At 39.5% G+C, this 24,767-nt stretch overlaps 1 protein-coding gene across 1 annotated transcript; it reads right to left on the bottom strand.

Moving 5' to 3' along the window:
* Positions 1–3,306: 3,306 nt before the first annotated feature.
* On the bottom strand, positions 3,307–24,427 carry LOC128497487 (oocyte zinc finger protein XlCOF6-like). Its single transcript, XM_053467584.1, has 7 exons — positions 24,370–24,427; positions 20,552–21,722; positions 19,849–19,945; positions 17,822–18,070; positions 5,828–5,961; positions 4,916–5,039; positions 3,307–3,847 (listed from the first exon to the last, which is right to left on the bottom strand). Exons 2-7 carry the CDS (start codon positions 21,699–21,701, stop codon positions 3,697–3,699), a joined length of 1,905 nt encoding a protein of 634 aa, XP_053323559.1. The 5' UTR covers positions 21,702–21,722; positions 24,370–24,427; the 3' UTR covers positions 3,307–3,696.
* Between the last annotated feature and the right edge of the window lie 340 nt (positions 24,428–24,767).

The raw sequence follows: 24,767 nt of genomic DNA, 5'->3' as shown, positions 1-24,767 counted from the left end.
TGGAATCATTTTTTTTTTTTTAGAACCATTAGGGATGATTTATAAAGCTACCACAAGCGCTTTAGAACTGATGCATAATGATATGTTTAAAGAGAATAACTAGCCTTTATGCATACTTCTTTTGAGGATACGATACCGACATTTTGGGCCCGGGAGTTCATTTTGTCATTGTCTGGGTGAAAAGAATGGACAAATAATTATCTGTTTAACCCCTTAATGACAAGACTGTTTCTTTTTCGTAGTACACTTTGGGAAAAAGGCTCTTAACATTTTTCAGTGTTGCTGTTTAGCTGTAATTTTCTTCTCTCTCATTTTGTGCACCCACACACATTATATATTGTATTAATTCAGGACAAGCAGGGCTTTCTTTAGATACCATTATTTTTAACATATCATCTAATTTACTACAAAAACTAAAACATGGTGATTTTTTGGATCCTGAAAAGCCGCCGATCGCGGCCCAGTACATGTACAGGCTTTGTAGTGAAGGGGTTAAAGAGGCACTCCAAATCATAATGCACTATTATTGTAGCATTGCAAGAGAAGGGCCCGCTTCCCCTTTTGTACCAGTTTGTTTTTGTGTGTGACTTTAAGTTATTCCATTGATTATAACAGCGCTACAGAAACTGTTGGCGCTATATAAATAAATGTAATGTAATATACAAATGTATGAGGGGATTCTGCAGAATCTCCACCATATGTATTCGCCCCCTTCCTTGCCCCCAGCTATTTTAAATGCAGTACATTTGTTTGGCTGAACACATTCAGGACCAGTACTGGCTTGCAAACGCTATTTGGATCCCAGTGCAACTACATGGCAACCACTCCAATTGATTGTAATAGGAGCTCTTTCCTTCCTCCAATTGGCTGCTTCAAACAGCCATAAATGTATTTCATAATGCCTTCTTCCTTTCTGCCCCTCTGTTTGGAAACCCATGCTGATTTTTGCCCTAGTGGCTTTGTCTGCTCCTACTAGCCTTATACAGGTGATGGGCTGATTGTTTAATGGTTCACACACTACAGCTAGGATTATTGTTATTAGTTATAATTTTGTACAAATGGGATATGACAAGTAATAAATAACATAACACTTAGACTTACTGAAACAGGTGAGGAGGGCCCTGCTCAAGCTTACAATCTGATCACATCAATCATGCAAAGAACAAATTGGCTTTTGTAAAATGAGTATAGCTACTTATCAAACGAAGAGGAACAGCTCATCATGAAGATATTAGCTAAAAGTAATTAAAAAAACTATAGAGTACAACCTCAGTTTCTGTTCTAATCTGTTGTAATAGGCTCATTTATTTGACTATTAGAAGCGACAACCGGAAATTAAGATGCAGAAACCAATTCTCTTGCAATAATCACCAGGCCTCAAAAGCTTGAGAGACTAATATGCAACCTTAGCATCATAAAAGCTGAGAACCAATGCCCAAGAAAACAAGTCAAGAATGAAGAACTGAGTCATCTGGAAAGAATTACCAAAATAACTTTCAATATTTCAGTGACGAAATAAGAGCTGGAACTCCAGGAAGACTATAATCTGAATCTGAAAACAGGAAACCTGTGAGAAATGCAAATATGATGGGCATTTCAAGAAAAAAACAAACAGTCTACATGTATCCATAATTGTAAAGCTACATATGTATCTTAATCACATTGGGTTAAACAAAATTAGTACTTAGGCGTGACTAGCCTTTGCCTTCAAAACCGCATCAATTCTTCTAGATACACTTGAACAGTTTTTTAAGGAACGAAGCAGGTAAATTGTTCATGTAATCCCAGACAGACTTGACACTGTTGAGATCAGAGCTCTGTGGGGACCATACATCAATTCCAGGACTCCTTGTTCTACTTTATGTTGAAGATGGTTCTTAATGAATTTAAGTGTATGTTTGGGGTCGGTGTCATGCTGTAGAATAAATTTGAGGCCAATCAGATTGCAAAAGAAAATGAAGCACAAAGTTAACATTTTGTTGTTTCTTTCGTTCACTCACCCACTCTCAATTACTCTCGGAATGTCTCCCTTCCTTCTGTCGACTGCTTCTGTGTCCCCGTCTCCGTGTGGCGCAGCTCCGCTTCTGATCTTGCATCTTCCTTTGCCTTCTTTTTTCTCTCTTCTGTCTTCTTCGGCTGCTCAAAGTCTTTGTTCTTCGTCTGCTTCTCCGTGGACAACAGAACAGGGACATGACCACCCCGTGAACCTCATCTACCACAATTCACAATTGGATGATCAGGGGAGAGGATGTGCCTGGAAGCTCTGCCATTTTGTGGAATTTCAACGGAGGTCGTGCCCCCATTCTGTTGGCCACAGAGAAGTGGACATAGACTTTCTGGAACAGCAGAAGAAGAGAGAAGAACAAGAAGATGCAAGGTAAGAAGATGGGCTGTGCGGCACAGAGACAAGAAAATTAAAAGTAGGAAGATATCCTGAGAGAGAGAGAGAGAGCTAATGAGACAGAGAGCACGAGAATTTTTTTCCAAAATAAATAAAATATAAAAAGCCCAGATTTCCGTCCAAAACGAATAGGCAGGAAATGGAAAAAATGGACCAAGACTCAAGAGGACCCTTTGGCACTAATGTAATCTCGATTTCTGCTGTGACTGTCTGTATGTTGCTGTAAAAATGTATGAGCAATGTATGTATAATGAAAAAGGAACCTAGATAGTCTTAAAAGCTTGCAATCATCTTTATCATATTTGCTCTTTTACTGTCTATGGGTAGTACGGTACAACTCTATATCCTTTACCAACACTAAAGGAATTCATGCAAAAGGTATTTTTTTCTTTGATTTCTTTTCAAGCATTTTATTGGATTGAGAACATCAAGTACAAGTTTACTCTAGTTCAGCAAATGAGTACATTAAGTCCGGAACGTGGTTTAATTAGGCATGGGTGGCTTAAACCTTTATCAAATGAACATGAAAGGTGTTGTGTGGTTTGATGAAGCTTAACCAGTATGTGAGCTGACAAACCTAAGTCCCCTGAAATCGTCCATCCTTGAATGTCCCTCGGGCATTGTTTTGTGCTTCCCCTGTCACCAGTGCTTTAAAATTAAATTATTTCCCAATAAAGAGTAAAATAATAATAATAATACTAATAAACCAACAGATCAGCTCATAAAAGCAATATAATCTAATTGAGCTCTGTGAATTAAATAGTTTAGTTCTAGAGAAGCAAGCAATGTACTGCAAAGCAAACACAGCACTGACCACTTTTCATTTAACTTCATAAAGTGTCTATAGTGTCTACAAATACAGCTATAAAAATCAGTTGGTTTAAATATATGTCTATTGTCTGAAAATGAAGCCGTTTGTTAATTTTGACTTTTGGTTGTAATATTACATAATATAAATCCCACATCTTAAATTGATCTTTTATTATGTTCTGATCTGCCATCAATATTACAAAAACCACCCATGAGACATAAATAGAATAAATTACTGTTAGTGATGGACTCCACAGCTGCAAATCACTAGATTGAATTTCGGCTACAACCCTAAAGGCTTCATGAAAATGCTAGAAAACCAGGCCACCAGTTTCATGAATTAACCATTCAATGAACCAAATTTCGCCTATCAGAAGAAGACAGTGGTAATGGCAGGTTTGACATTTAATTTAAAACAGTTCCCTTAAGCATCCATAGTCGTGCAATAAATGGCAATGTAATAACACGTAAGGGGCAAATTGACACTAGCTGTTTGAGTTCTCTGTGGTATGGTACTTTTTTACATGCTTATGCAACAGCTGCTTGTCAGGAGAAGAATATTCACAAACGCTGCACTTGAACATCTCGCCAGTGTGATGACGGCGAATGTGCAGGTCAAGGCTCTTCTTCTGAATACTGCAAAGAAAGGGATAGTTGTCACAGTGAGAACACTTTACGAAGACTTCTGAAAGGTTGTGGGATTTGACTGCACAATAACAAGAACACAGAACCAGCTGTTACCAAGGGGATCATTTAAAAAGGAGATCACATTGTCTTAAAGAACTGCCACCTTCACGTTTTTTTTAGTAAGTTAATTTATTAAAACTACCTATTGCTTGTATTTTTACTTGTTTTGGAGTGGGTTCAAAAATAATAACATAGGAATATTTTACCAAGATCTGTTCGAGAACCTTGTTGGCAGTAGTAGTAGCATAATCAATGAACTCCTTGAAGTCCGGGTCCTTCTCCTGACACAGCCCTTATAAAGGCTTCCTGAACCAGCTGTCACCAAAGAGGGACAATAACTTAACAAAAGTGGAGGAATAATTATAGGAGGGAACAAACCCAGAAAGCAGGTAATTAAGATGGCTGCTCCCATTGTATACATATAAAATGAGTAAATATATTTAACTTGTGAACACCATTCCTCTGGTTTATTTAGTATAATGGACTGCAAAATGTAATGCTTGGTAAAATCACCAAACCGACTATGATATAGTGACACAATTCATATATATACTTTAATATATTTTTAATTTTAAAATTATACTATATATGTAATATATGAAACTGATGAACTGCTTGTGTGCTTAGAGGAATACTACTATTTTTTCTTGCATGGACCTTTTCCCTTGTCATTTCTCATGTGGGAGGCTTGCATGTGCAATTCTTCCAATGTATTATCCTGGTTTCTGTGTTTAGAAAATGAATGCTATTTCTACCTTGAAGACCGCATGGAAACCTATAGAACAGAAGTGTGTCAGGGAAGAGCATGAAGCCAATCTCAAAGCTGACCCTGTCATAGATAAGCTGAATACAGCCTTAACATGACAAAGAGGAACAAACAAGACCATTATTTTCAATGTTCAGGTATTATCTGAATCTCTGCGGAAGTCTGGTTAACTGACTAGAGATTCCTAAACTTTTTTTAAGTTCTATTGTATTTATTTTCTACCATATAAGGCAAGTGAGAGGTATACTCACCAGCTATAAGAACAGCTTTGGCACTTATAAGGCCTCTCGCTTGTGTGTGTTCTGTTATGGCGACGCAGAGAACTGGCATCTATTGAAGCATAGGAACACAGCTCACATTTAAAAGGTTTCTCACCTAAAACACAAAAATAAGGAAGCAGGAAGCACAGTATGCAAGTCACAAATGTTGGCAATTCCAATTCAGTTTTACCAACCTACAAAGGCAGCAAGAGTCGGAGAAGAAAACAAGACTTTTCAAGCGCTCATGTAAGGTAAGATGACCAAAAATCTGTGTTAACCCTTTGAGTCCCCGGAAAATATATATGTTTCAGGTGTGCAATTTAACCAATAACAAATTAGTCATAAGATATAATGTCAAAAATACAAAATAAAAACCCGTCCGCCAACAACCCCCCCCCATTAGTCCCTCTGAAGAAGCCTCCATGTATAACTGTAAATGCAAGGCTTTCCTCTTTAACAAAAACCTTGCATGCACAGTTAGACATGGAAGACTTCTACTAGGAAGGGGGCTGCAGGTCGACTATGCTACATAGAATAACACAAAAAAATATGTTCATGCCTTATTGACGGATGTGTTGGTTTTGTGACACGTCTACTTTAACACTTTCAGTTCACTATGATGAAAACGACACATTGAAAAGGTAACTGCTTTATGCATTCAATTTCATTCAATAATTCATCCTTGAGTTTAGATAATTGCAAACTATGCATTTTTAGCCCGTTAAGGTTTAGTTGGTTTGAGCCCTATAGATCTATGGTCATTGGTCACGGGTATATGCTTACACATTTGCGTAGCTAACTCAACAAGGTGCTTTTTCTGTGCCAAGCGCATTCTGCGTTAAGGTGTTGCATCTGCTAGTGAGGTCTTTCTCCTTCAGTACTATTTATTCAGGTTAATCTTACCAGTATGAATTCTCATATGTTGTATTAATGAAGCCTTCAGTCTGGTTTTATAATCGCAGCATTGGCAGTGAAAAGGTTTTTCTCCGGCATGTACTCCCATGTGCCTCTGTAGAGCCAGTTTAGAGGAACATTTCCTGTGTAAGCAGAAATGAAATAGTCACAAAAAAAGAAACAAAACAAAAAACCCCAAGAAACTCTTTTTTTCTTGAGTGTGAGCTCATTATGACTGGAGTAATTGATCACCTAAAGATTTTATTGCCACGTATTTTCCTATTTAGAAAAACAACATTACATATAACATATCAACTGAACTAAAATATTAGGTGACAAGATGGAAAGGACAGGCTCACACACTAGAGTTTAGCTTATTAAAGGGAACGTTCCCATGAAAAAAAGCCGGTGATGTATACAGCTATGCGTGTTAGCATCGACATAAACCCGCTTTTTATTGCATTTTGTTCTAATAATCTTCCTTTATCTGCAAACCCAGAGGCTGTCATTGTCTATGGAGCCATGCTTGCTGATCACAGTGTGATCAGTGCAGGGGAGATCCAAAAGAGGAAAAAAACTTTTTTTTAATAAAATATAAATCAAAATGAAAACACAAAAAATCAAAAACCTCAGTGATGTCACTGACATCATTGGCTTCCATACGATATATTAGAGTTTCCCAAATGCATAGATCTATCCATATGGCACTGAGAACAATGCAAAAAAAATAAAAATGATTTTTTTTTTTTAATTATAAAAAGTGCCCTGACACTCTATTGCCCTAAAACTACATGTAAAAACAATAATACTAATAATAAAAACCTTCACTACCCATAACCTGTTAAAACAGTAGTATTCAAAACAGTACAATATAGGGTAATACTTAAGGGGTGGATGTGGCCCTCTAGAACATAACACTATCTATATATGTGGTTTATTACTGTAATCAGGGAATGTTTCCAAACATAAATGAGTTCACTGTTCAGCAGTGGCACCCTACTGTGTACAAGACACATTCTACTGTGTAAAACGACAACTTATTGCAGTATGTCTAATTTGTGTGGATACATCAAACCCCGAAAAGAGGAATCTTGATTAAACCAAAATATGTTAAAAGTGACAATTTTTTTTTTATAGTATTTAGGGTACTAAAATCCCATGGTAGGGAAAGGGTTCTCCTTTAAAGCCAGAGCGTAGGAGATCATTACTTAGTGCAGGGGCGTCCAACCTGCGGCCCTCGAGCTGCTGCAGGACTACATCTCCCATAATGCTCTTTGAGCTAAGAGGCTGGCTGAGGAGGATGGGAGATGTAGTCCTGCAGCAGCTGGAGGGCCGCAGGTTGGACGCCCCTGACTTAGTGGCTACTCAGTCTAAAAAACAAAGACGAAATGATACGCCAGCTCTGGAGCTTGCAGCCTCTGTGCATGCAGTCAGGCTTCAGTTGTTGTATACGCCTAACAATTAGCAGTAATATTAAAGTTGCAGCAGTTAAAATTACTAGACATGTTGTGAACAGACTAAGTGAAAAAGAAAGCTATACGTTTTTTGTCACACAGACACTTTGAACCGCTAGCTTTCTCACTTTCTAAGCGAGAGAATTAAGAAGTGACAAAACCAAATGAATGTAATAATGTATATTCATAAAGAAGAATCCTGATGAAAAGCACTAAACGTGAAGCTAATTGGGGAAATTCCTTTGGTTCTCATTGTTATTCTTCTACTTTCAGTGTGAACTATAGCATATAATACCGTGTTGAATAGCGCTGAATAAATATCTTGCAGAGCGAGCATAGTAATTCTTTGATTCCAACAAAATATTGAAACTTGTACACATTTTGTAATTTCGTTGTTACTCCTTTATAGTACTTGCATTTACAATCAGTTTGTAGTATAAATTTCCACTCTCTCGCGCATGGATCTGCTTCAAAGCACCACGTATTAAGATGCTGTTAGGATAAACAGAATACATTTACTGTGAGCTGCAATTAGCAGGGAGTTAACATGCTTACAGAAGGACGAGGCACAAAGGCAATGTGCTTCTGAAATACAAAGATCACCGAGGGATGGGATCAGCTTGAGGCAAATAAAGAAACACACTAATGCATTTGGATTCAGAGTGTATTGAAAGTACAAAAGGAAAAAAATGAAGAGGCAAAAACTACTGGGGCGAAAAAATATTGTTTTCCTTATTATATAGCAGTAACTCCCTGCTGCGATTGCAGAAACTTTCACGCTTCTGCAAGCCCACTATGTCTAGACCTAAAAGACATTATGTAAACAGCACATATGACAAACTTACTAAGTAAACATTTCTTTAAATGCCACCGTAAAATTCTGTAAAATAAAATACTTTGTGACATTGCAACTCATACGCAGTGGCGTCTCCAGCTTTCATATTTAGGGGGGGCACATGGGGGGCCAGGGACCAAAGTAGGGGGGCCAATTATAAAACAGTACATATACACATATATATATACACACACACGTTAGACGTGCATTTTTTTTTTTTTTTTTTTTTAGCACCAGTGCATTTTTAACTACATAATATGCACTTATCACTTTGAAGTAAAGACCGTGATTGAAATATGATTTCAAAATAACAGCTAAAGTGACAGTTATTTTTCATTCTTTAATATTAGCCCCTGCTGACAATATATATAAATATTAGACCCTGCTGCAGATATATAGAAATATTACATCCTGCTTCCGATATATATTAATATTAACCCCTGCTGTGGATATATATTAATATTAGCCCCTGCTGCGGATACATACTTATATTATACCCTGCTGCCGATATACATAAAAATTATACCCTGCTGCCAACATATATTAATATTAGCCCCTACTGCTGATATATATTATTAGTCCCTGCAGCCAATATATATATAAATATTAGCCCCTGCAACCAATATTTATTGATAATAGGCCCTGCAGCCAATATGAATATAAATACTAGACCCTGCTGCCAATATATGTTAATATTAGCTCCTGCTGCCAATATATATATATATATATATAAATATTAGCCCCTGCTTCCGATATATATTAATATTAGCTCCTGCTGCTGATATATATATTAATATTAGACCCTGCTGCCGGTATATATTATTAGTCCCGGCTTCCGATATATATTAATATTAGCCCCTGCAGCAAATATATATTAATATTAGACCCTGCTGCCAATATATATAAATATTATACCCTGCTGCCAAAACATATATAGATATTTACCCTGCTGCCAATATATTTTATAGTGAAAATATTGGACCCTACCCAAGCATTTTCTTGGGCCCCGCTCAACGCTCCCTAGCATGCATGGGCGTAGGAACCCCTAAAAATCTGGGGGGGATAGCATTTTTACTGGTAAGGTATACCTGACCATTTCACCAACAGGGACTTTTATGACATTGCATTATAAATACATAGACATTAATATTTAGTTGGTCCCCCTTTGCAGATATAACGGCTTCCACTCTTCTGGGAACGATTTCCACAAGATTTTGGAGAGTTTCTGTGGGGAATTTTTGCAACCATGCCTTTATGGACCTTGTTTTGTACACTGGGGCACAGTCATGATGGAATAGAAAAGGACCTTCCCCAAAACTGTTCCCACAAAGTTAGAAGCATAGTGTTGTCCAAAATGTCTTGGTTTATCACCTTCAGCTCATAAAACGTTCTACTAGATGAATGGGAGAAAATTCCCACAGAAACAGAAAAATCTTACAACCACAGATGGACCCCGCTGGACACGGCCACAGAGACTACTATGATGTATTGAAGGATCCATCTAAGACTCCTAACACGTCATGCACACAGGAACATATCCACACACTTAAACACTTGAATAACATACATACACATGCACACACACAATAATACACTCCAAAACAATCCCACCCTAATATACCTAGACACATGCCCACTATAACACACCTGGAAACATACTAACATACCCATAAAAACACATGTGCACAATAACATACCCACAAACATACGCTATCACACCCACAAACGCATTCAAACACATCATTCACTTACTCTGCCTACCCGTAGATTTAACACGTGGCGCTTTGTATTAGTGATGCCCTAGATCAAGTAGCACCCCGCAATATTCTCTTGTGTCCAAATGCTACATACAGTGACACACACACTCATTTTAACCAGAAATAGGCCTGGATTTAACCCTAGGTGCCCCTGAGTTAAACATGTGTTACAGGGAATCATTGTCTTCCCTTTAAGTACGACATGCCTGCTCATACACACACATATGCACTGCTCTTACGCAGGCCTGCCCACAAAAACACACATATACGCTGCAATTGCCTGCACATACACACTTGCCAGTACTCACACATATGCACTACCCTTATACACGCCTGCCCAAACATACATAAACTGCTCACACACACATGCCTCCCCATAAATATACACTGCCCTTGCACATACTTACACAGACATATACACTATAAGACAAATACACTCCTTATATACACACATATACACTGCCCATACAGACACATATACACTGCCCATACACACGTATGCACATACAGTGCCCATATATGCGCGTGCCCATACATGCACATATACACACCTGCCCTATACACACACACATGCCTGGCCAAGTGCCCATACACATTCATAAACATTGCCCGAATACATGCCTCACCATTTGTATATGCACACACATATCTACCATCAGACCCCCCCTTCGTTTTGCACATCAGACCCCCCCTCGTTTTGCACATCAGACCCCCCCTCGTTTTGCACATGAGACCCCCCCTCGTTTTGCACATCAGACCCCCCCTCGTTTTGCACATAAGACCCCCCCTCGTTTTGCACATCAGACCCCCCCTCGTTTTGCACATCAGACCCCCCCTCGTTTTGCACATCAGACCCCCCCTCGTTTTGCACATCAGACCCCCCCTCGTTTTGCACATCAGACCCCCCCCTCGTTTTGCACATCAGACCCCCCCTCGTTTTGCACATCAGACCCCCCCCCTCGTTTTGCACATCAGACCCCCCCCCTCGTTTTGCACATCAGACCCCCCCCCTCGTTCTTCACATCTCTTACCTTTCTCTTCTTCCTTTCTCCTTTCTGCTTTCTCTTCTTCCTTTCTGCTTGCTCTTCCTCCTTTCCTTCTGGTTTGCCGCTCACTCTGTTTATGCTGAGCGCCGGGGCTGGGATATAAACGTCATATCCCATCGCCCGGCGCTCAGTGACAGAGAGCACACGGATCTCACCAACCAGTCCTGCACGCTGCAGCTGCTGATCGGGCAGCACCACTTACAGCCCTGGGGGGGATTTTTCTATTATCGGCCCCCCCCCCTTCGGTTTTACAGCAGCTTTGAAATTGTCAGCCGCATCGGCTGCAATTTCAGCTCAATGTGCCTGCACACCGGGAAATGTCCCGGTTTCCCGGCGGTGAGCCAGGTCAATTGGGGGGGGCACACTGGGGGGCACAGCATAATGTAGGGGGGGCCATGGCCCCCTCTGCCCCCCCCCTGCCGACGCCACTGCTCATACGGTTTGAGTACAGGAATACGGCTCCCAAATTAAAGAGCCAGTAAATGTCATAGGAAACAAGACTTAAATACATATTGTGTTGGCCTTACTTCTCGCTGTTAATTTACTGATTGAGAAAGAAATGTACAGGACAGGGAGAGATCATAAAGGTGAGAGGAGAGACATGGTAAGAGTATATTTGGCGAGGAGATGAAAATATGGAAACTGCTATGAAAGTGTTAAGGTAGAGAGAGATGTTAGTGGAGCAAAAGGTAAGGAAGATAAGCCTAGAGCCAGCATTCATGATGGATTATAAAGGGGCAGGGTGGTATAAAGGAGGCCAGCAAAGACTGAGTTGCGGTCTTCAAGACAGGATATAATTAGTGCAAAAGCAAGAGCTTTAGTTGCATCTTGTGTCAGTAAGGAGTTAATACAAGCAGTGATTTAAGATGTACTCAGCAGTTTTTGGAAATTGAATGTAAGAGTTGAAAGATATGTCGGACTCAATGGTGACAGTGATGCAGTAAGTATGTGGAGTAGCGATGGTGGTTTCACCACTGACATTGAGAAAGATTGTTAAAGGAATGTTAGGAGAGGAAAGGAAGATTAGAAGTTCAGTTTTAGAGAGACTGGGTTTCATTATGATTAGAGGGGAAAAAAGGGTAGATTTAGTTTTCATCAGCACACAGGTGGTACTTTAACTCAAAGGATTTAGTTAATTGTTGGTCACTTTAGCAACAGCTGTCTCGGTAGAGTGCCAAAAGCATAACTAACATTGAAGAGAGAATCAAAAAAGTTAGTTAGCCGGTTATGTACAAGCATTTCAAGAAGCCTGGAGAAGTTAGGAGGAGAGATATGGGATGGGAGTTACGATAGCACGCTACAAGGAGGATGGGAAGCATCCAGTGTAGAAGAGGAGATTGAAGATGTTAATTAGGGTAGGGACAGGAGTGACTAAGAGATACCAGGTATCAGGTCAGAGACTGAAAGGCAAGTGGATGGGGGTTGTAGAGACTGGGCATAGTAGTGTATTGAATATACTGAAAAGGTGTTTACGACTGTGTTTAGGACAAATATGTAGTTGTGCAGTTAAACTAAATGAGAGATGGGGAAATTATGCCTAAAAACAAGTTAGAAAAACATTTAGTCTTAATAGGGATGCACCTTAATATCAGTGGCCAAAACATATCTGTATTCATGTATTGGCCGCTTGTGCATGATAGGAGTGTGATTGCTATATTAAATATATAAGATTGCTAACCGCAATCACACTTCTATCATGCCCAGGCATACCCAGATTCCAGTATTTACTGATTGCCTGGGCATGATTTGAGTGAGATTTACCGTTTTTGCTTGATTATAAGACAAGGTTTTTTTCAGAGCACACGCTCTGAAAAATACCCCTTGTCTTATAATCAGACCTCAAATAGGTCTGACTATGAGACTAAGATCCAGATCCCCCGCAGCTCTGCAGGGGACCTGGATCCTCCTGTCTTATGCACCCCATTTAGCATCCCCCCCCCCCCAAACTTACTGGTGCTTCTGACTCCCCGGTCATGTAGCCGGGGCAACGCGTAGACAACTTCCGCTGCAGCCGGAAGGAGGTGCGGTAAGCAACGGGGATTGTCTGCGTCCATCGCGCAGACCTTCGCCGACTGTCAGAGAGAATTTCCCCACATCAGTGCGGGGGATTCTCTCTGACAGTCGGGGAAGGTCTGCCCCGGCTGCAGCGGAAGTTGCCTACGCGAATCGCAGAGACGTCTACACGCTGCCCGGACAACACACCGGGGAGTCAGAAGCACCGGTGAGTTTGGGGGGGGTGTTAAATGGGGGGCATAAGGCATTTCTGTAGGCAGAGTGCTCTATGAAATGCCTTTTAACCCCCTTAATGCCACTCTGACTCCAGAAAAAGCCTTTTAACCCTCTATACGCCACTCTGCCTCCTGAAATGCCTTATACCTCCCTATATGCCACTCTACCCCATAATATGTCTTTTAACCCCTAACTGCCAGAGTGGCATATAGGGTATAAGGCATTTCTGGAGGCACAGTGGCACATAGGGGGTCAAAAGGCATATCATGGGGCACAGTGGCATTTAGAGGGTTAAAAGGCATATCATGGGGCACAGTGGCATATAGGGGGTATAAGGCATTTCTGGGGGCAGATGTGCATAACTGGGGGGGCAGGTTGGAAAATAAAAGGAAATAAAAACAAAATATTTTTTCTCAATCATAGCTTTTATTAAAAAAAAATAGTTTACATAAATTAACATTTACTGGTAAAACTTTTTTCCTATAGGGTCGTCTTATATTCAGGTTTTTAAACTCCCCCCCCTTAATTAATATTCAGATTTTGGGGGGGTCGTCTTATAATCGAGCAAATACGGTATGTTAGTGTATATATATATATATATATATATATATATATATATATATATATAGATATATATACTTAGTCCTTAAGTAAAGGAGTGACAGAGAAAGCGGACATTAAACACCTATATTTAGATTCATTTGGAGATAAAAACTCGACCTGCAGAATGTATATTACGCCATTTGGTGTAAAATAATATTAAGTCTCCTATAAAACAATAATATTAGTTTTTGCTGACCATAGCAAACAAAACAACAAATACCTACGCATGCTGTATATGATCTACTGTCCTGTGTTTCCTGTTGCCCGTGACCCTCCATACATCTCCTAAAAGCTGTATGCGTGGCTGCAGGCGATCGAGGAATAATCCAAGACATGATGTCATATTATATGGCATGTGATATTACTCAGCACACAAAGGCTACAATTAAAGATGTAGAGTCACATAGTCTGAGGTTAGTCCAGTCAGACATCCATACATGTATCTAGTATTTAACTTATAACCCCCTGAAAAATGTTAAAATTCATCTAACGTTTTAAAATGTCAAACAATATAATTAAAATAGCTCATATTTACTAGAAAACATTTCAGCTTTTAAATGTATACTGCCGTGTTTGTAATCAGTGGCAAAGGGTTCCAAACATGCATGTCCTTTATTTGCACATTACGTGGACGCTACACATTTCTCGGGTACATACCAAAATAAACAAATCATTGACTACTTAGCCAAACTCCATGCTGCATTAACACAGACACGAAGAAATATTACCCGAGTCAGTTTGTCAAACTTCCAAACAGACTCACAATTAGGAAATAAATAATCAAATGGCAAACGCGCAAAATAAACCCCTGCCTTTCCAATTCAGACATCTCAAGCATGCAAATAACACCGTTTTGTGTAATCTGGTAAACCAAAACAGACATTATTATTATTTTTTATATAGCGCCATCAAATTCCATAGCACTGTACAATGGGTAGACAGGACATAACAAGTAGTATGTAACATAATCTGATTTACAGAGACAACAGGTGAGGGGGGCCTGCTCAAAGGATCTTACAATCTAGAGGGTTACAGCATCCTAATTGTCAGCAGGAAACAGGCTGGTGTTTAAGTTGGCCAACTACGTGCGATTCAGATTGCGCAGCTTCATAACAATGTTTTTCCTTTACATTGTTATGCGTTAATGGGTTCAAAATCATATCCTATATAGGCACCAGGTTCATTAATGCTGGCCCCCATCATTTGTATGTCCAATTCTTGTACATATGTAGCACATACAAGCAATTGGCTGCTTATACCAAAGCTACTGAGCGCGTGGAAGAAGTGACTATACTAATGCTTCCTGATTACAGTAGAGAAAGCCAGGGAGGAGTCCAAATGACACATAATTCTCACTAACTAATTCTCTAACTTCAATAACTAAAGAATGCATGCAATAAAATGTGATTTACATAATAAAAATGCTATTTTGTAGATTAGCGTTAAATTATAAGTACCGTATTTCCCCTTGTATAAGATGCACCAAAAAAAATGTGGGGTCTAAAAACTGGGTGCGTCTTATACAGTGGTTGTAGACTGCAGTTACTACTTCCCAGTACCTCCCTGCAGTCACACTGATGATTGGCACCGCCCCTTTCGGACTCACTGACGATTGACCACGCCCCTTTTCTTATAGTGGCCAACTCATCTAACAGTAAGTATAAAATTAATATTTGGGCTGCTGAAAGTTAGGGGAGGTGAGGGTTAATTTAGGGGCAGTTATGGTTAATGGGGGTGTTTAGGGTTAATTTAGGGGCGGTTATGGTTGATGGCACCACGCAGGGGCGCTGCTGCTGCTGCTGTCTGCCCAGGAGTCTGGGCAGACAGCACAGCCACTCAGAGCCCGCCCCCGAGCCTGAGATCACTCCCACGGAGTGATCCTGTAGGCTGAAAACGAGGTTGCAGGAAAACCAGCAATCGTGTTTTCAGCTGCCACAGGCAGCTTCAGGGAAGGGGGTTGTGTGTTGACACAACACCCCCCTGCTGCCTGATCGCTCCATGAGAGCGACAGTGCAGCGTTAACCCCTTCAATGCCACGATCGCGGCATTTAGGGGTTAATTCCCGTTTTGTAAGGGGCTCTGCTGCTGGTGGTCTGCCTAGAAGCCCAGGCAGACCAGCAACAGCAAAAAACGAGCCCCAAAAGCCCTTTGATGACTCCTGTAGGCATGGAAGCCTACAGCAGTCATCAGAGACTCCCCCCCCTGCAATGGCTGGTCTATAGACCAGCAATTGCATCCCAGCTGCCAGAGGCAGCTTCAGGGACAGGGGGAGAGGGTTCTTTGGTCTCCACATGAGTGTGGAGGCCAGCCCCAACCCTCCCCTGCTGCCTGATCGCTCCATGAGAGCGACAGTGCAGCGTTAACCCCTTCAATGCCACAAATGTGTATGACACATTCGTGGCATTGCAGGGGTTAACATTTGTCCCCAAAAGCTTGTGGGGACTAAATATCAGTCAATGCTGTGCTCCAATGGAACATCAGCATTGAAAGAGTTAAAAAAAAAAATCCTGGCTCCAACTTTTTTAGCTGGCGCCTAGATTCACAACAAATTTGTCAAGCCCTGTGATAATACAATTTTTTTCAAATTTCGGGCCCCAAAGTTAAGGTGCGTCTTATACATGGGGGAAATACGGTACACAAGCAGTGATTGGCAAAATGAACTCATAAACATTTCAGAGGATAGAAAGAAGATGCTTAGCTGTTTTACTGACACCTACTGGAATCTGTAAATAACAAAAACAATATGTTGTGGTCCATAACACCAATGGACATTATGATTCCATAAGTGCTGCTGAAGGATTGATGTAAACCTTGATGCCCTGCTCCAAACAAAACACTGTGTCGATTAGACTCGTACATCCGTATTTGTACGAACTGCAATTTTAAAGAAGTTTGCCAATTTAGGGCCAAATGTTTGAATCCACGGAAACGAGCGGAAGTCCACAACAAAACAAACGAAAAGAAAGCAAAGAGCTGTGAATTCTCTTTTAAATTTTGTTGGTTCTTTGACTCTCCCTCACACAAGAATGTAAAGTCAGACGAGAATCAGGGGAAACGAATGGTCAGGAAACTGAATTTGCTGTGCAAAAAATTAATGGACCAAAAATGAAATTATTTTTGGTCCATTTGTACAAGTTTAGTGTCAGTATGCAAATAAGTACTTTACTGAGATAGAGTGCTTTTAGAGAAAATCACATGCTGCTCAAACTTGAATGCAAATTCATAAACTAAGGCTAGATTGAAAAGACCGTGTGACCTTTACACTGGCCATAAACAAGAAGAGATTGTACTCACTCAAAGCTGCTGATGACACAGGCTAACCATGAAATGCATTCACATTGATGTATTGTTTTAGTTTGCCTTTTCATTTGGCCAAAATAATGTAAGGTTTCAAACGCAAAGTAAGAAGACAAGCCAGGCTGAGTTTTGTAGTGTTTCTATAGCCAACCAAGGGAACATATTTTTTTTAAAAGCCCTGACCTCACATATTGATCCTTATGGTTATAGTATAAAAGAGCTGTTAAAAAAAATATATTTTTATCAATTTATTTAATGAAATGGGTGCACGTTATGTCACGTGATGTCACAATTTCAATGTTCCTTTAATACTCCTGCATGCTGAGAAGCTGATCTAAAAAATAAATCAGCTGCCAGCGCACAGTGATTAGATGTTATCAGCTTCACCACATTACAGAAAGCGTCTCTCTACATTCACTTTTATCAATCACCGAGAGATGGCTTCAGAGTGCTGCTGCATGGGATATATGGTTGGTGCCCTGGGACCACTCAGCCAACCACATATTCCACATAAGGGTTGACATTTTATTAATCACTAACATAAATACACATCAGCTAACTTCTCAATAGATGATTAACCATGATGACAACAGAAGAAAATATTCATATGAATATCTGGGGAAGGTCACCCTAATCAATCTAGTGCAAGAGGCTCTTTCTAAACGTAGTTAAAGTTCTAAGGTGGTTGTTCTTAGCACAGTGCTAAGGCGGTAGTGCCCGGTGTCACTCAGATCTGCACCAAAAGAAAATAATTGATTTTGGACAAAAGAAAAAAAAATTACCTGCGGCACAGTTCACAGATGAATTCTCTTTTTGTATTTGTTGACAGCATTGCGGGAGCGTTAGGCTCTATGACAGACATCTGTTTTTTTGATTTTTTCTTCCTTTTCTTTCTTTCACCATCACCATTATTTGGTTTGTGGTGGAAAAGTTTTCCACGTCTGACCGCTTGACGTTTTGTCTTCAATCTGATATCACATGGCGGACATTCAAGTGATCTGTGTTTTGAAGAGTGAGCTTTCAGTTGAGCTCTAGAAACATAAAGGACAATGGTTTATTTGGTACTCAATTTTTCTTTAACTGTAAATACATTTAATTTAAAAAAAAAACCATATGACTTTTACAAAGAAATGTAAACTACCAACCCTTCCATATCATTGTGACGCATGAAACTGTACAGCATGTTATTTCAATGGAGACATTATTTGTTTCTGGCTTCAAATGTTATAAAAAAACAATAAGTTTTAATATGGTTACAGCAATAAAATAGTTAAGGGACCTCTCCATCACTAATGATTGGTTAATTTTTAGTGGACTCGCACAATCCTTTTTGAACCAATTCCTAAAGTGAGTCAAATCTGAAGATCCGGGAATTCATTTGGAAAATTTGGAACCTCTATTGAAAGGCTGTTTTCACTTATACATAATATATCTCTTTTTCCGTGAGTCAGGAGTCCAGGAGAGATTTTTACAACATTCCTTTCAATAAATTCCCCATTTAATTGTACTACTATTTATAATTACCTTACATATGAACACAGCCGTTTTATTAAGTTTTACAAACGCTCTGCATTTTTTGGCCCAGGCTGCAAATTCAGTGTTTAGCTGAGACTGATCACTGCAGTAACTATTGTCAAAACAAAGGTCTACAAAATACCGGTAATTAAAAGGGTTATTTTAATTACACTATTTCACTTTAATTGCTCTGTATTTTATTTTATTATTATTATTATTTTATATAGCGTTGTTATATTCTGTAGCACTGTAACATGGGTAGACAGGACATAAGAAGTTGTATATAACATAATTTGACTTACGGAAACAGGTGAGGAGGGCCCTGGTCAAATGAGCTTACAATCTAGATACGGTTAGGGTGTACTACACAATAGATAAAAGTGCCGTTGTTAGGGATAGACCAGCCACACTAGTATAAGTATTGCAGGAGAGGGACTAGGAAAGGGGAGCTAAAGGAACATAGGAGGAAGGGTGTTAAAGTGTAAACGTCCTTAAAGAAATGGGTCTTGTGGGATATTTTTGAAGGATCGAAGACAATTGTTAAAGGCGGATAAACCGGGGTACGGCATTGCAGAGGATAGGGACAGCCCTTCACATATCTTGGGGAAGATAAGTCTGGCAGCAGCATTCATGGGGGACTGTAGACAGGTATGAGGGAGACCGGCTAAGACAGGGTTACAATAGTCAAGGCGGGAGATAATTAGGGCAAGAACAAGATCCTTAATGGCATCTAGTGTTAGGAAGGGACAATGTCAGGCAATGTTTTTAAGATGGGGACGGCATGGATACTGTTATTTTTACCCATCGCAGTGTTTATTGGTCCTTATCTGTGAATGTTTTAGTCACATAGTACTACAGCCACATCATTCAGTATATGTATTTTCGGGTAACCTTCTTAGAATCTGACGATGCTCATTTTGCCTTGGTTTCAAAAATAAAAATAAAAAAAAGATGCTGACTTAGAAAAATCGTCTGGCTGGCTTCTAAAACCTACAGAGAATTGTCAATCTTGGCTGGCTTAAAAGTACCTAATAATACATCATTCTTGACCAAATGATTTATTTGTACATCCATACTATCCCTTTTTCCAAAAAGCTTCATAACAAAGTAATTAATCAAGAGAAATTAAGACTGAACAACGTTAAGATATACAGTTCTATTAGATGAAATATACTATACTTAAATACAGCACAGTTCCAAACTAAACATAGTTATAAAAAACGTATTTGTCTCATGTCTACATGCGGAAATCGCTATAATTCAGCACAACACAAAGACAGAAGCGAATACCTACTCTCTGAAGAATCTTTGGTTGCAAATGTTGCAGATGTATGGTTTAAGGATGTTGTCATGACTGCACAAATGTTCATACATTTTGTTCCATTCATGATCTGTATTTAAATTACAAACAGTCTTAAAATACATACAGAAAAAATGACAGGTTATGTATTATACTCTATGGAAATAAATTGTATACTATTCTATACTATTTTACAAATCAGACTAGATTAAGTTGTATCACAAGGTATCACAAATGACCAAGCTTGATGAAACGGTAATACCAACTAGATACTAACTGGAAGTGTAAAAGGACAGACTAAAACACAAAGATATACAAATAAACCGTATTAATGTCCAAGCCGTATTGATATTTCTATGTGAAAAAGATACTTTACGTGACCCTCCTCAAAAAATATATATATAATCACGACAAGTTTCTTTATAAATTGAGATAATATGATTCATCTTTTTTAGGGTGACCAGATTAACCTGGGGGCTTAGAGAAAATGAATATTGCAGGGCCAAATTAAAGCAATTGCTGCCCCGCATTTTTCCCCAGAAGTGTCCCCAGTTGAGGATGCCAACTAATCACCTTATTCTACTGCTTGTCTACACCACAAGTAGCTGCTCGCTGCACTCGTGTTTAGTGTATTTTAATCACACAGAGGACACAATACACATTCGATAAAAAGTAATAAAAAGGTGTAAGAACTTACATATTATTCCGCATTGTAAACATTTGAAGATATCGTCCTGATGGCACGACAGGTGCAGATTTCTGATGTGTTCGCTTTCGAAGGAGGAAGGGCACTTTGTGCAGAGGAAAACGCTGCTTTCTCTGTTATGGTTTTTCATGTGGGCTTTCCAGGCTCTTTGTGTCATAAAACGCTTCTCGCACACCTGGCACTGATAGCTTTTTCTCAGGTGCTTGTGACTTTGTATGTGCTTTTCCATTAGGCTCCATTCACTCATGGAGCAACTGCAATAAAAACACTTGAATCCCCCATCTGCTTTGTGGCACTGCATGTGAATTTTGTAAGAACCCTTCGTTTTTAGCTCTAGCCGACAAGACATACAAAAATATTGTACTTTGTGAATATCACTTTTTCCTTGATATTGCTCTACTGACCGACTCTCCAGGGGGTTGTTTTTTACAATACTGGAGTGGTCCTTATAAGGTTCCTTTATTTCATCTTTCAAATCTATTGCTTTGGCTGATGAAGAATCTTTCCGGACGTTAGAAATGCGGCAGAGTCCAAGAGATAAAAGATGCTCGCACTGGGCATCTTTCTCGTCTTTACGAGTTTTGGACACAGGAGAATTAGCTCTACTTGAAGGTGCAACAGAGTCACCAGGTACAGGTTCATCCAGTTGGAACTGAGATGCTTCCTCTTCGAAGAGTGAACTAACTTCATTGGCATTGACCACATTTGTAGTGCTGCTGTGATCTTCAAGACTGATGTCACATGAGTCCGGGCTCATTGTGTTCAGCATCCGGTACATTGGGGAAAAGAAGGGCATTTTTTCTAGGCTCTCTTCATTCTCTTTGTTTTCCTGAGCAATTTCATCATCTATTCCATATGAACTGCTTTCCTCTTGGTCGGTCCCAATTTCCACCGGAACAAAGTGCACTTCTTCCAGCTGATGGACATCGGACACATGGAGACACATTTTATTTTTGAGGCTGCTGGTGAACTGACATAGCTTGCATCTATAAATCTCCAACAAAAACACTTCCACCAGATTGGCTATCTGAGCATCAAAACCTTCAGGGGTTGAACTGTGAAACTGCGAGGTTGCAATCTCTGCATTGATATGTAAAGTTGTAGGTGTGACACATTGGTATTTACACTTCAGTTGACTCATTTCTCACAAAGTGTCATGCACCTGTAATAAAAAAAATGCATTAATACAAATGTGGATTTAATAGCTACCTGTAAATAACAAAAACAAATGAAACAAAAGGATCGTTGTCACCTGAAAAAGTATGACAGTAGAGGCTTATTAAACAAAAAATACAGTGGGCTTGGGAGACGAGAAGCAAACATATACATTTGGTAGGATTTCATTTCACTACCACTTTTTAAGTGCTAAAACAATATTTTATTAAGTACAATTTCTAAAGAGCATCTTACGTATCCATTGTAAAACAACATGTACATTTACGCACAAGTTGCCAACAGGGTATAATCCAGCTTTGCTTAGGAAAAATAAATGGTGCCCCACTAAAACATTAAAGTGATACTATGGCTATCATATACACTTTAATGAGTGGTCCCTTCAAATACCTGTGAGATCCCTGTTGCAAATGGATGGAGGGATTCAGCATAACCCCCCCCCCTTTGGATTTACCTCTCCCACCCACCTCCAGCTACACTGTATGGAATACCTTCTTCCCAGAAGAGTGGAAGCTGTTATAGCTTTAAAGGGGGGACCAACTATATATTAAGGTCTATGTATTTAGAATGCAATGTCATAAAAGTCCCTGTTGGTGTAACAGTCAGGTGTCCCAATACTTTAATCTTGCGCTGCCTTGCACCCACATGGTATCCTTGCTGCCAGTAATCTCCAAAGCTAGCTTGGAAAGTGTTCCATGGGTATGCTTGTTCCTGCTACTCGCTGGCTGCTTCAACCCAATCAGCGGTGCAAAAACAGTACCATGGAAGGGGAGTTGTGCGGCAGCTGTGGTGTTTTGTTTTTGTTTTACAGGTTGCCTAATTGCTAAGAAACTTTTAAGAAACCCTCTTCTGTTTCTATAGAAACAACCCATCAGTGCCTGCTCCTGTGTCACATGACAATTAGGTGTTCACGGTCAAAATAACAAATATGGTGAGATTTAACCGCCACACTCAGTGTAAAAACATTGTTTAAATGTTAAAAGGCACACGTGCAGACTGACTGAAGAACAAGAGGGTATGGCGAGAGCAGGAGTGAGACATGGAAACCAGTAATAGGAGGAGAGTTGTCCTGTCAGTTGTGCTTGAATAAATGGGTCTTTTTTAAAGCACTGGAGGCAAGAGATTATTTTCTGTCATTTTTACCATGTTTGTTAAACCATGATTCCCCCTTTCCATATTTGATGTACCCACACAAATTATACATCTTTATTGTTCAGTAGAAGTAGGGCCTTCTTTTAAAATCCTATAGAAATACCTAAAATATAATAATTATTAGTGATAATAGATAAAAACCCTATACTAAAACAGAAATAAAATGCCAATTTTTGCAATTTTCCTTAACTTATTGTCTTCTATACCGTAGGTACTCCAGCTGAACAATGACCAAATGTATGTTCAGCAACATCTCCTGATTACAGTCATACCCAACATATTTTTATGTTCAAGAGGCCATATGTTTGCTTTACATATTACTCTAACATAGTAACATAGTAATTTAGGTTAATAAAAAGGCCATCAAGTTCAACCCTTCTACCTATCCTTCCTGCTTTTGACCCACAAGAAGGCAAATATATAAAAATTTTTAAAATATTAGCTTAAGAGGTTATGGGTAGTAATTTTTTTTCTTATCGTGGTAGGGCTAAGGGGCACTTTAAAAAAAAAAATATATAAATAATTTTTTTATCTTCTCCTTTTTTGGTTTGCACTACTCCCGGTGCAGTATGGCTTGGACCGCTCGTACGTTTTTAAAGGCTCCCACTACATTTTATTTATGTATTTATATTTCACTTTTCCCCTATTTTTTGGAAGGGGAGAAACTTTGTTTCTCCTCCTGATCCATTTGTGCTGATCACAATAGCTGCAATCTCTCAGCAGGGGGAGCAATCGGAGACCATTGGCTCTCCTGTGAACGAATCAAATTCCGGTTGGTGTCAGCATGGTCACCTACTGGTAGGGAATAACCGAACATGTGATCTGGCATTCCTTCTATTTAAGGCATGCTACGTGATTGGTCGGCAGGAAGCCAGAGATGCTGGCTTCAGGTGACAGCGGATGGTCAAGGCTCTCAATAGACAGCTTGATCTCCCATGTAGTGGCAGAGAGCTGTCCATGCTGCCGCAGGACATACCTGTACGTCCTAATGGGCTTCTTGGCTAAGAGTAATCTCAGCGAAATCTTGTATACAAGCATGACAAGCAGGCATTAAAGCAGGGGCAAATAACATCAGGCGAGAAGAGGGACCAAGTAGGTGTGATCCTAAAGTGAATACTCAAGCAAAAAAGGCAACCAGAGAAGAATGTGCGCTGTTAGTATGGTGATGATACAAAATAAAGTTTAAATCTGACATAAAATATGAATTCTGATCAAACTATATTAGTAAAAATAGTTTCACTAGCATCTTTTAACTAGTGCAACAGAAGATGCATTGCTATCACCTCCTGACCCAACTTCCAGGTCACTGGCAGAAACATACAACTCCAGCAAGCAAAAGTTTTCAGAGTATAACGTTAGTTGGATTTAGTAAAGAAAAAAATGGAACAAACCTAACGGCACAGAGTCTGTATCTAATGTCACTGTAGTGTCACATTCCCCTACAAAAATGATCGTGCTTCCGGCAGCACTGAGCCGTCCCTTACCATCTGCCTGTTGCTTCGTGCTCAGTCTCCAGTACTACGAGCCGCACTTCCCTCCCACTCATTTATTTAAACAAGCTTTATTAACATAAACACAGCACCATACTGCATCAGAGCACATGCGATAAGAGTCCACGCTGTAACGAGACGGGACAGTTCAATTAGATATTTACAATGAGAATTTATATATAGTTTGTCTCAGCATTAGAACTTTAAAAAAAAGGTCTTTTACTTTAAAAAAATTTGTCTTTTTATTTCTCCAGGTCCGAATGACAATGTGTAAGCCTAAAAAAAAGCTGAAAACTGACTCTTAAGATGGAAATGTTGACAGGCATCTAATATTGCCATAGCAACTGTTTAATACACCACAGATGATTTTGTTTTAGTATACCTGTTATTAC

This window comes from Spea bombifrons, chromosome 5 (genome assembly GCF_027358695.1).
Source record: "Spea bombifrons isolate aSpeBom1 chromosome 5, aSpeBom1.2.pri, whole genome shotgun sequence".
Lineage (NCBI taxonomy): Eukaryota > Metazoa > Chordata > Amphibia > Anura > Pelobatidae > Spea > Spea bombifrons.
Note: the sequence above shows the minus strand (reverse complement) of the source record. Positions and strands in the feature narration are given on the sequence as shown.

Coding starts and splice junctions, on each gene's coding strand:
- LOC128497487 (XM_053467584.1), bottom strand. CDS start 21,701: ATGAGTCAACTGAAGTGTAAATACCAATGTGTCACACCTACAACTTTA. Junction 19,946..20,551: donor TTTACAATGCGGAATAATAT/GTAAGTTCTTAC, acceptor ATTTAAATACAG/ATCATGAATGGAACAAAATG. Junction 3,848..4,915: donor CAAAGCTGTTCTTATAGCTG/GTGAGTATACCT, acceptor CTTTCTTTGCAG/TATTCAGAAGAAGAGCCTTG.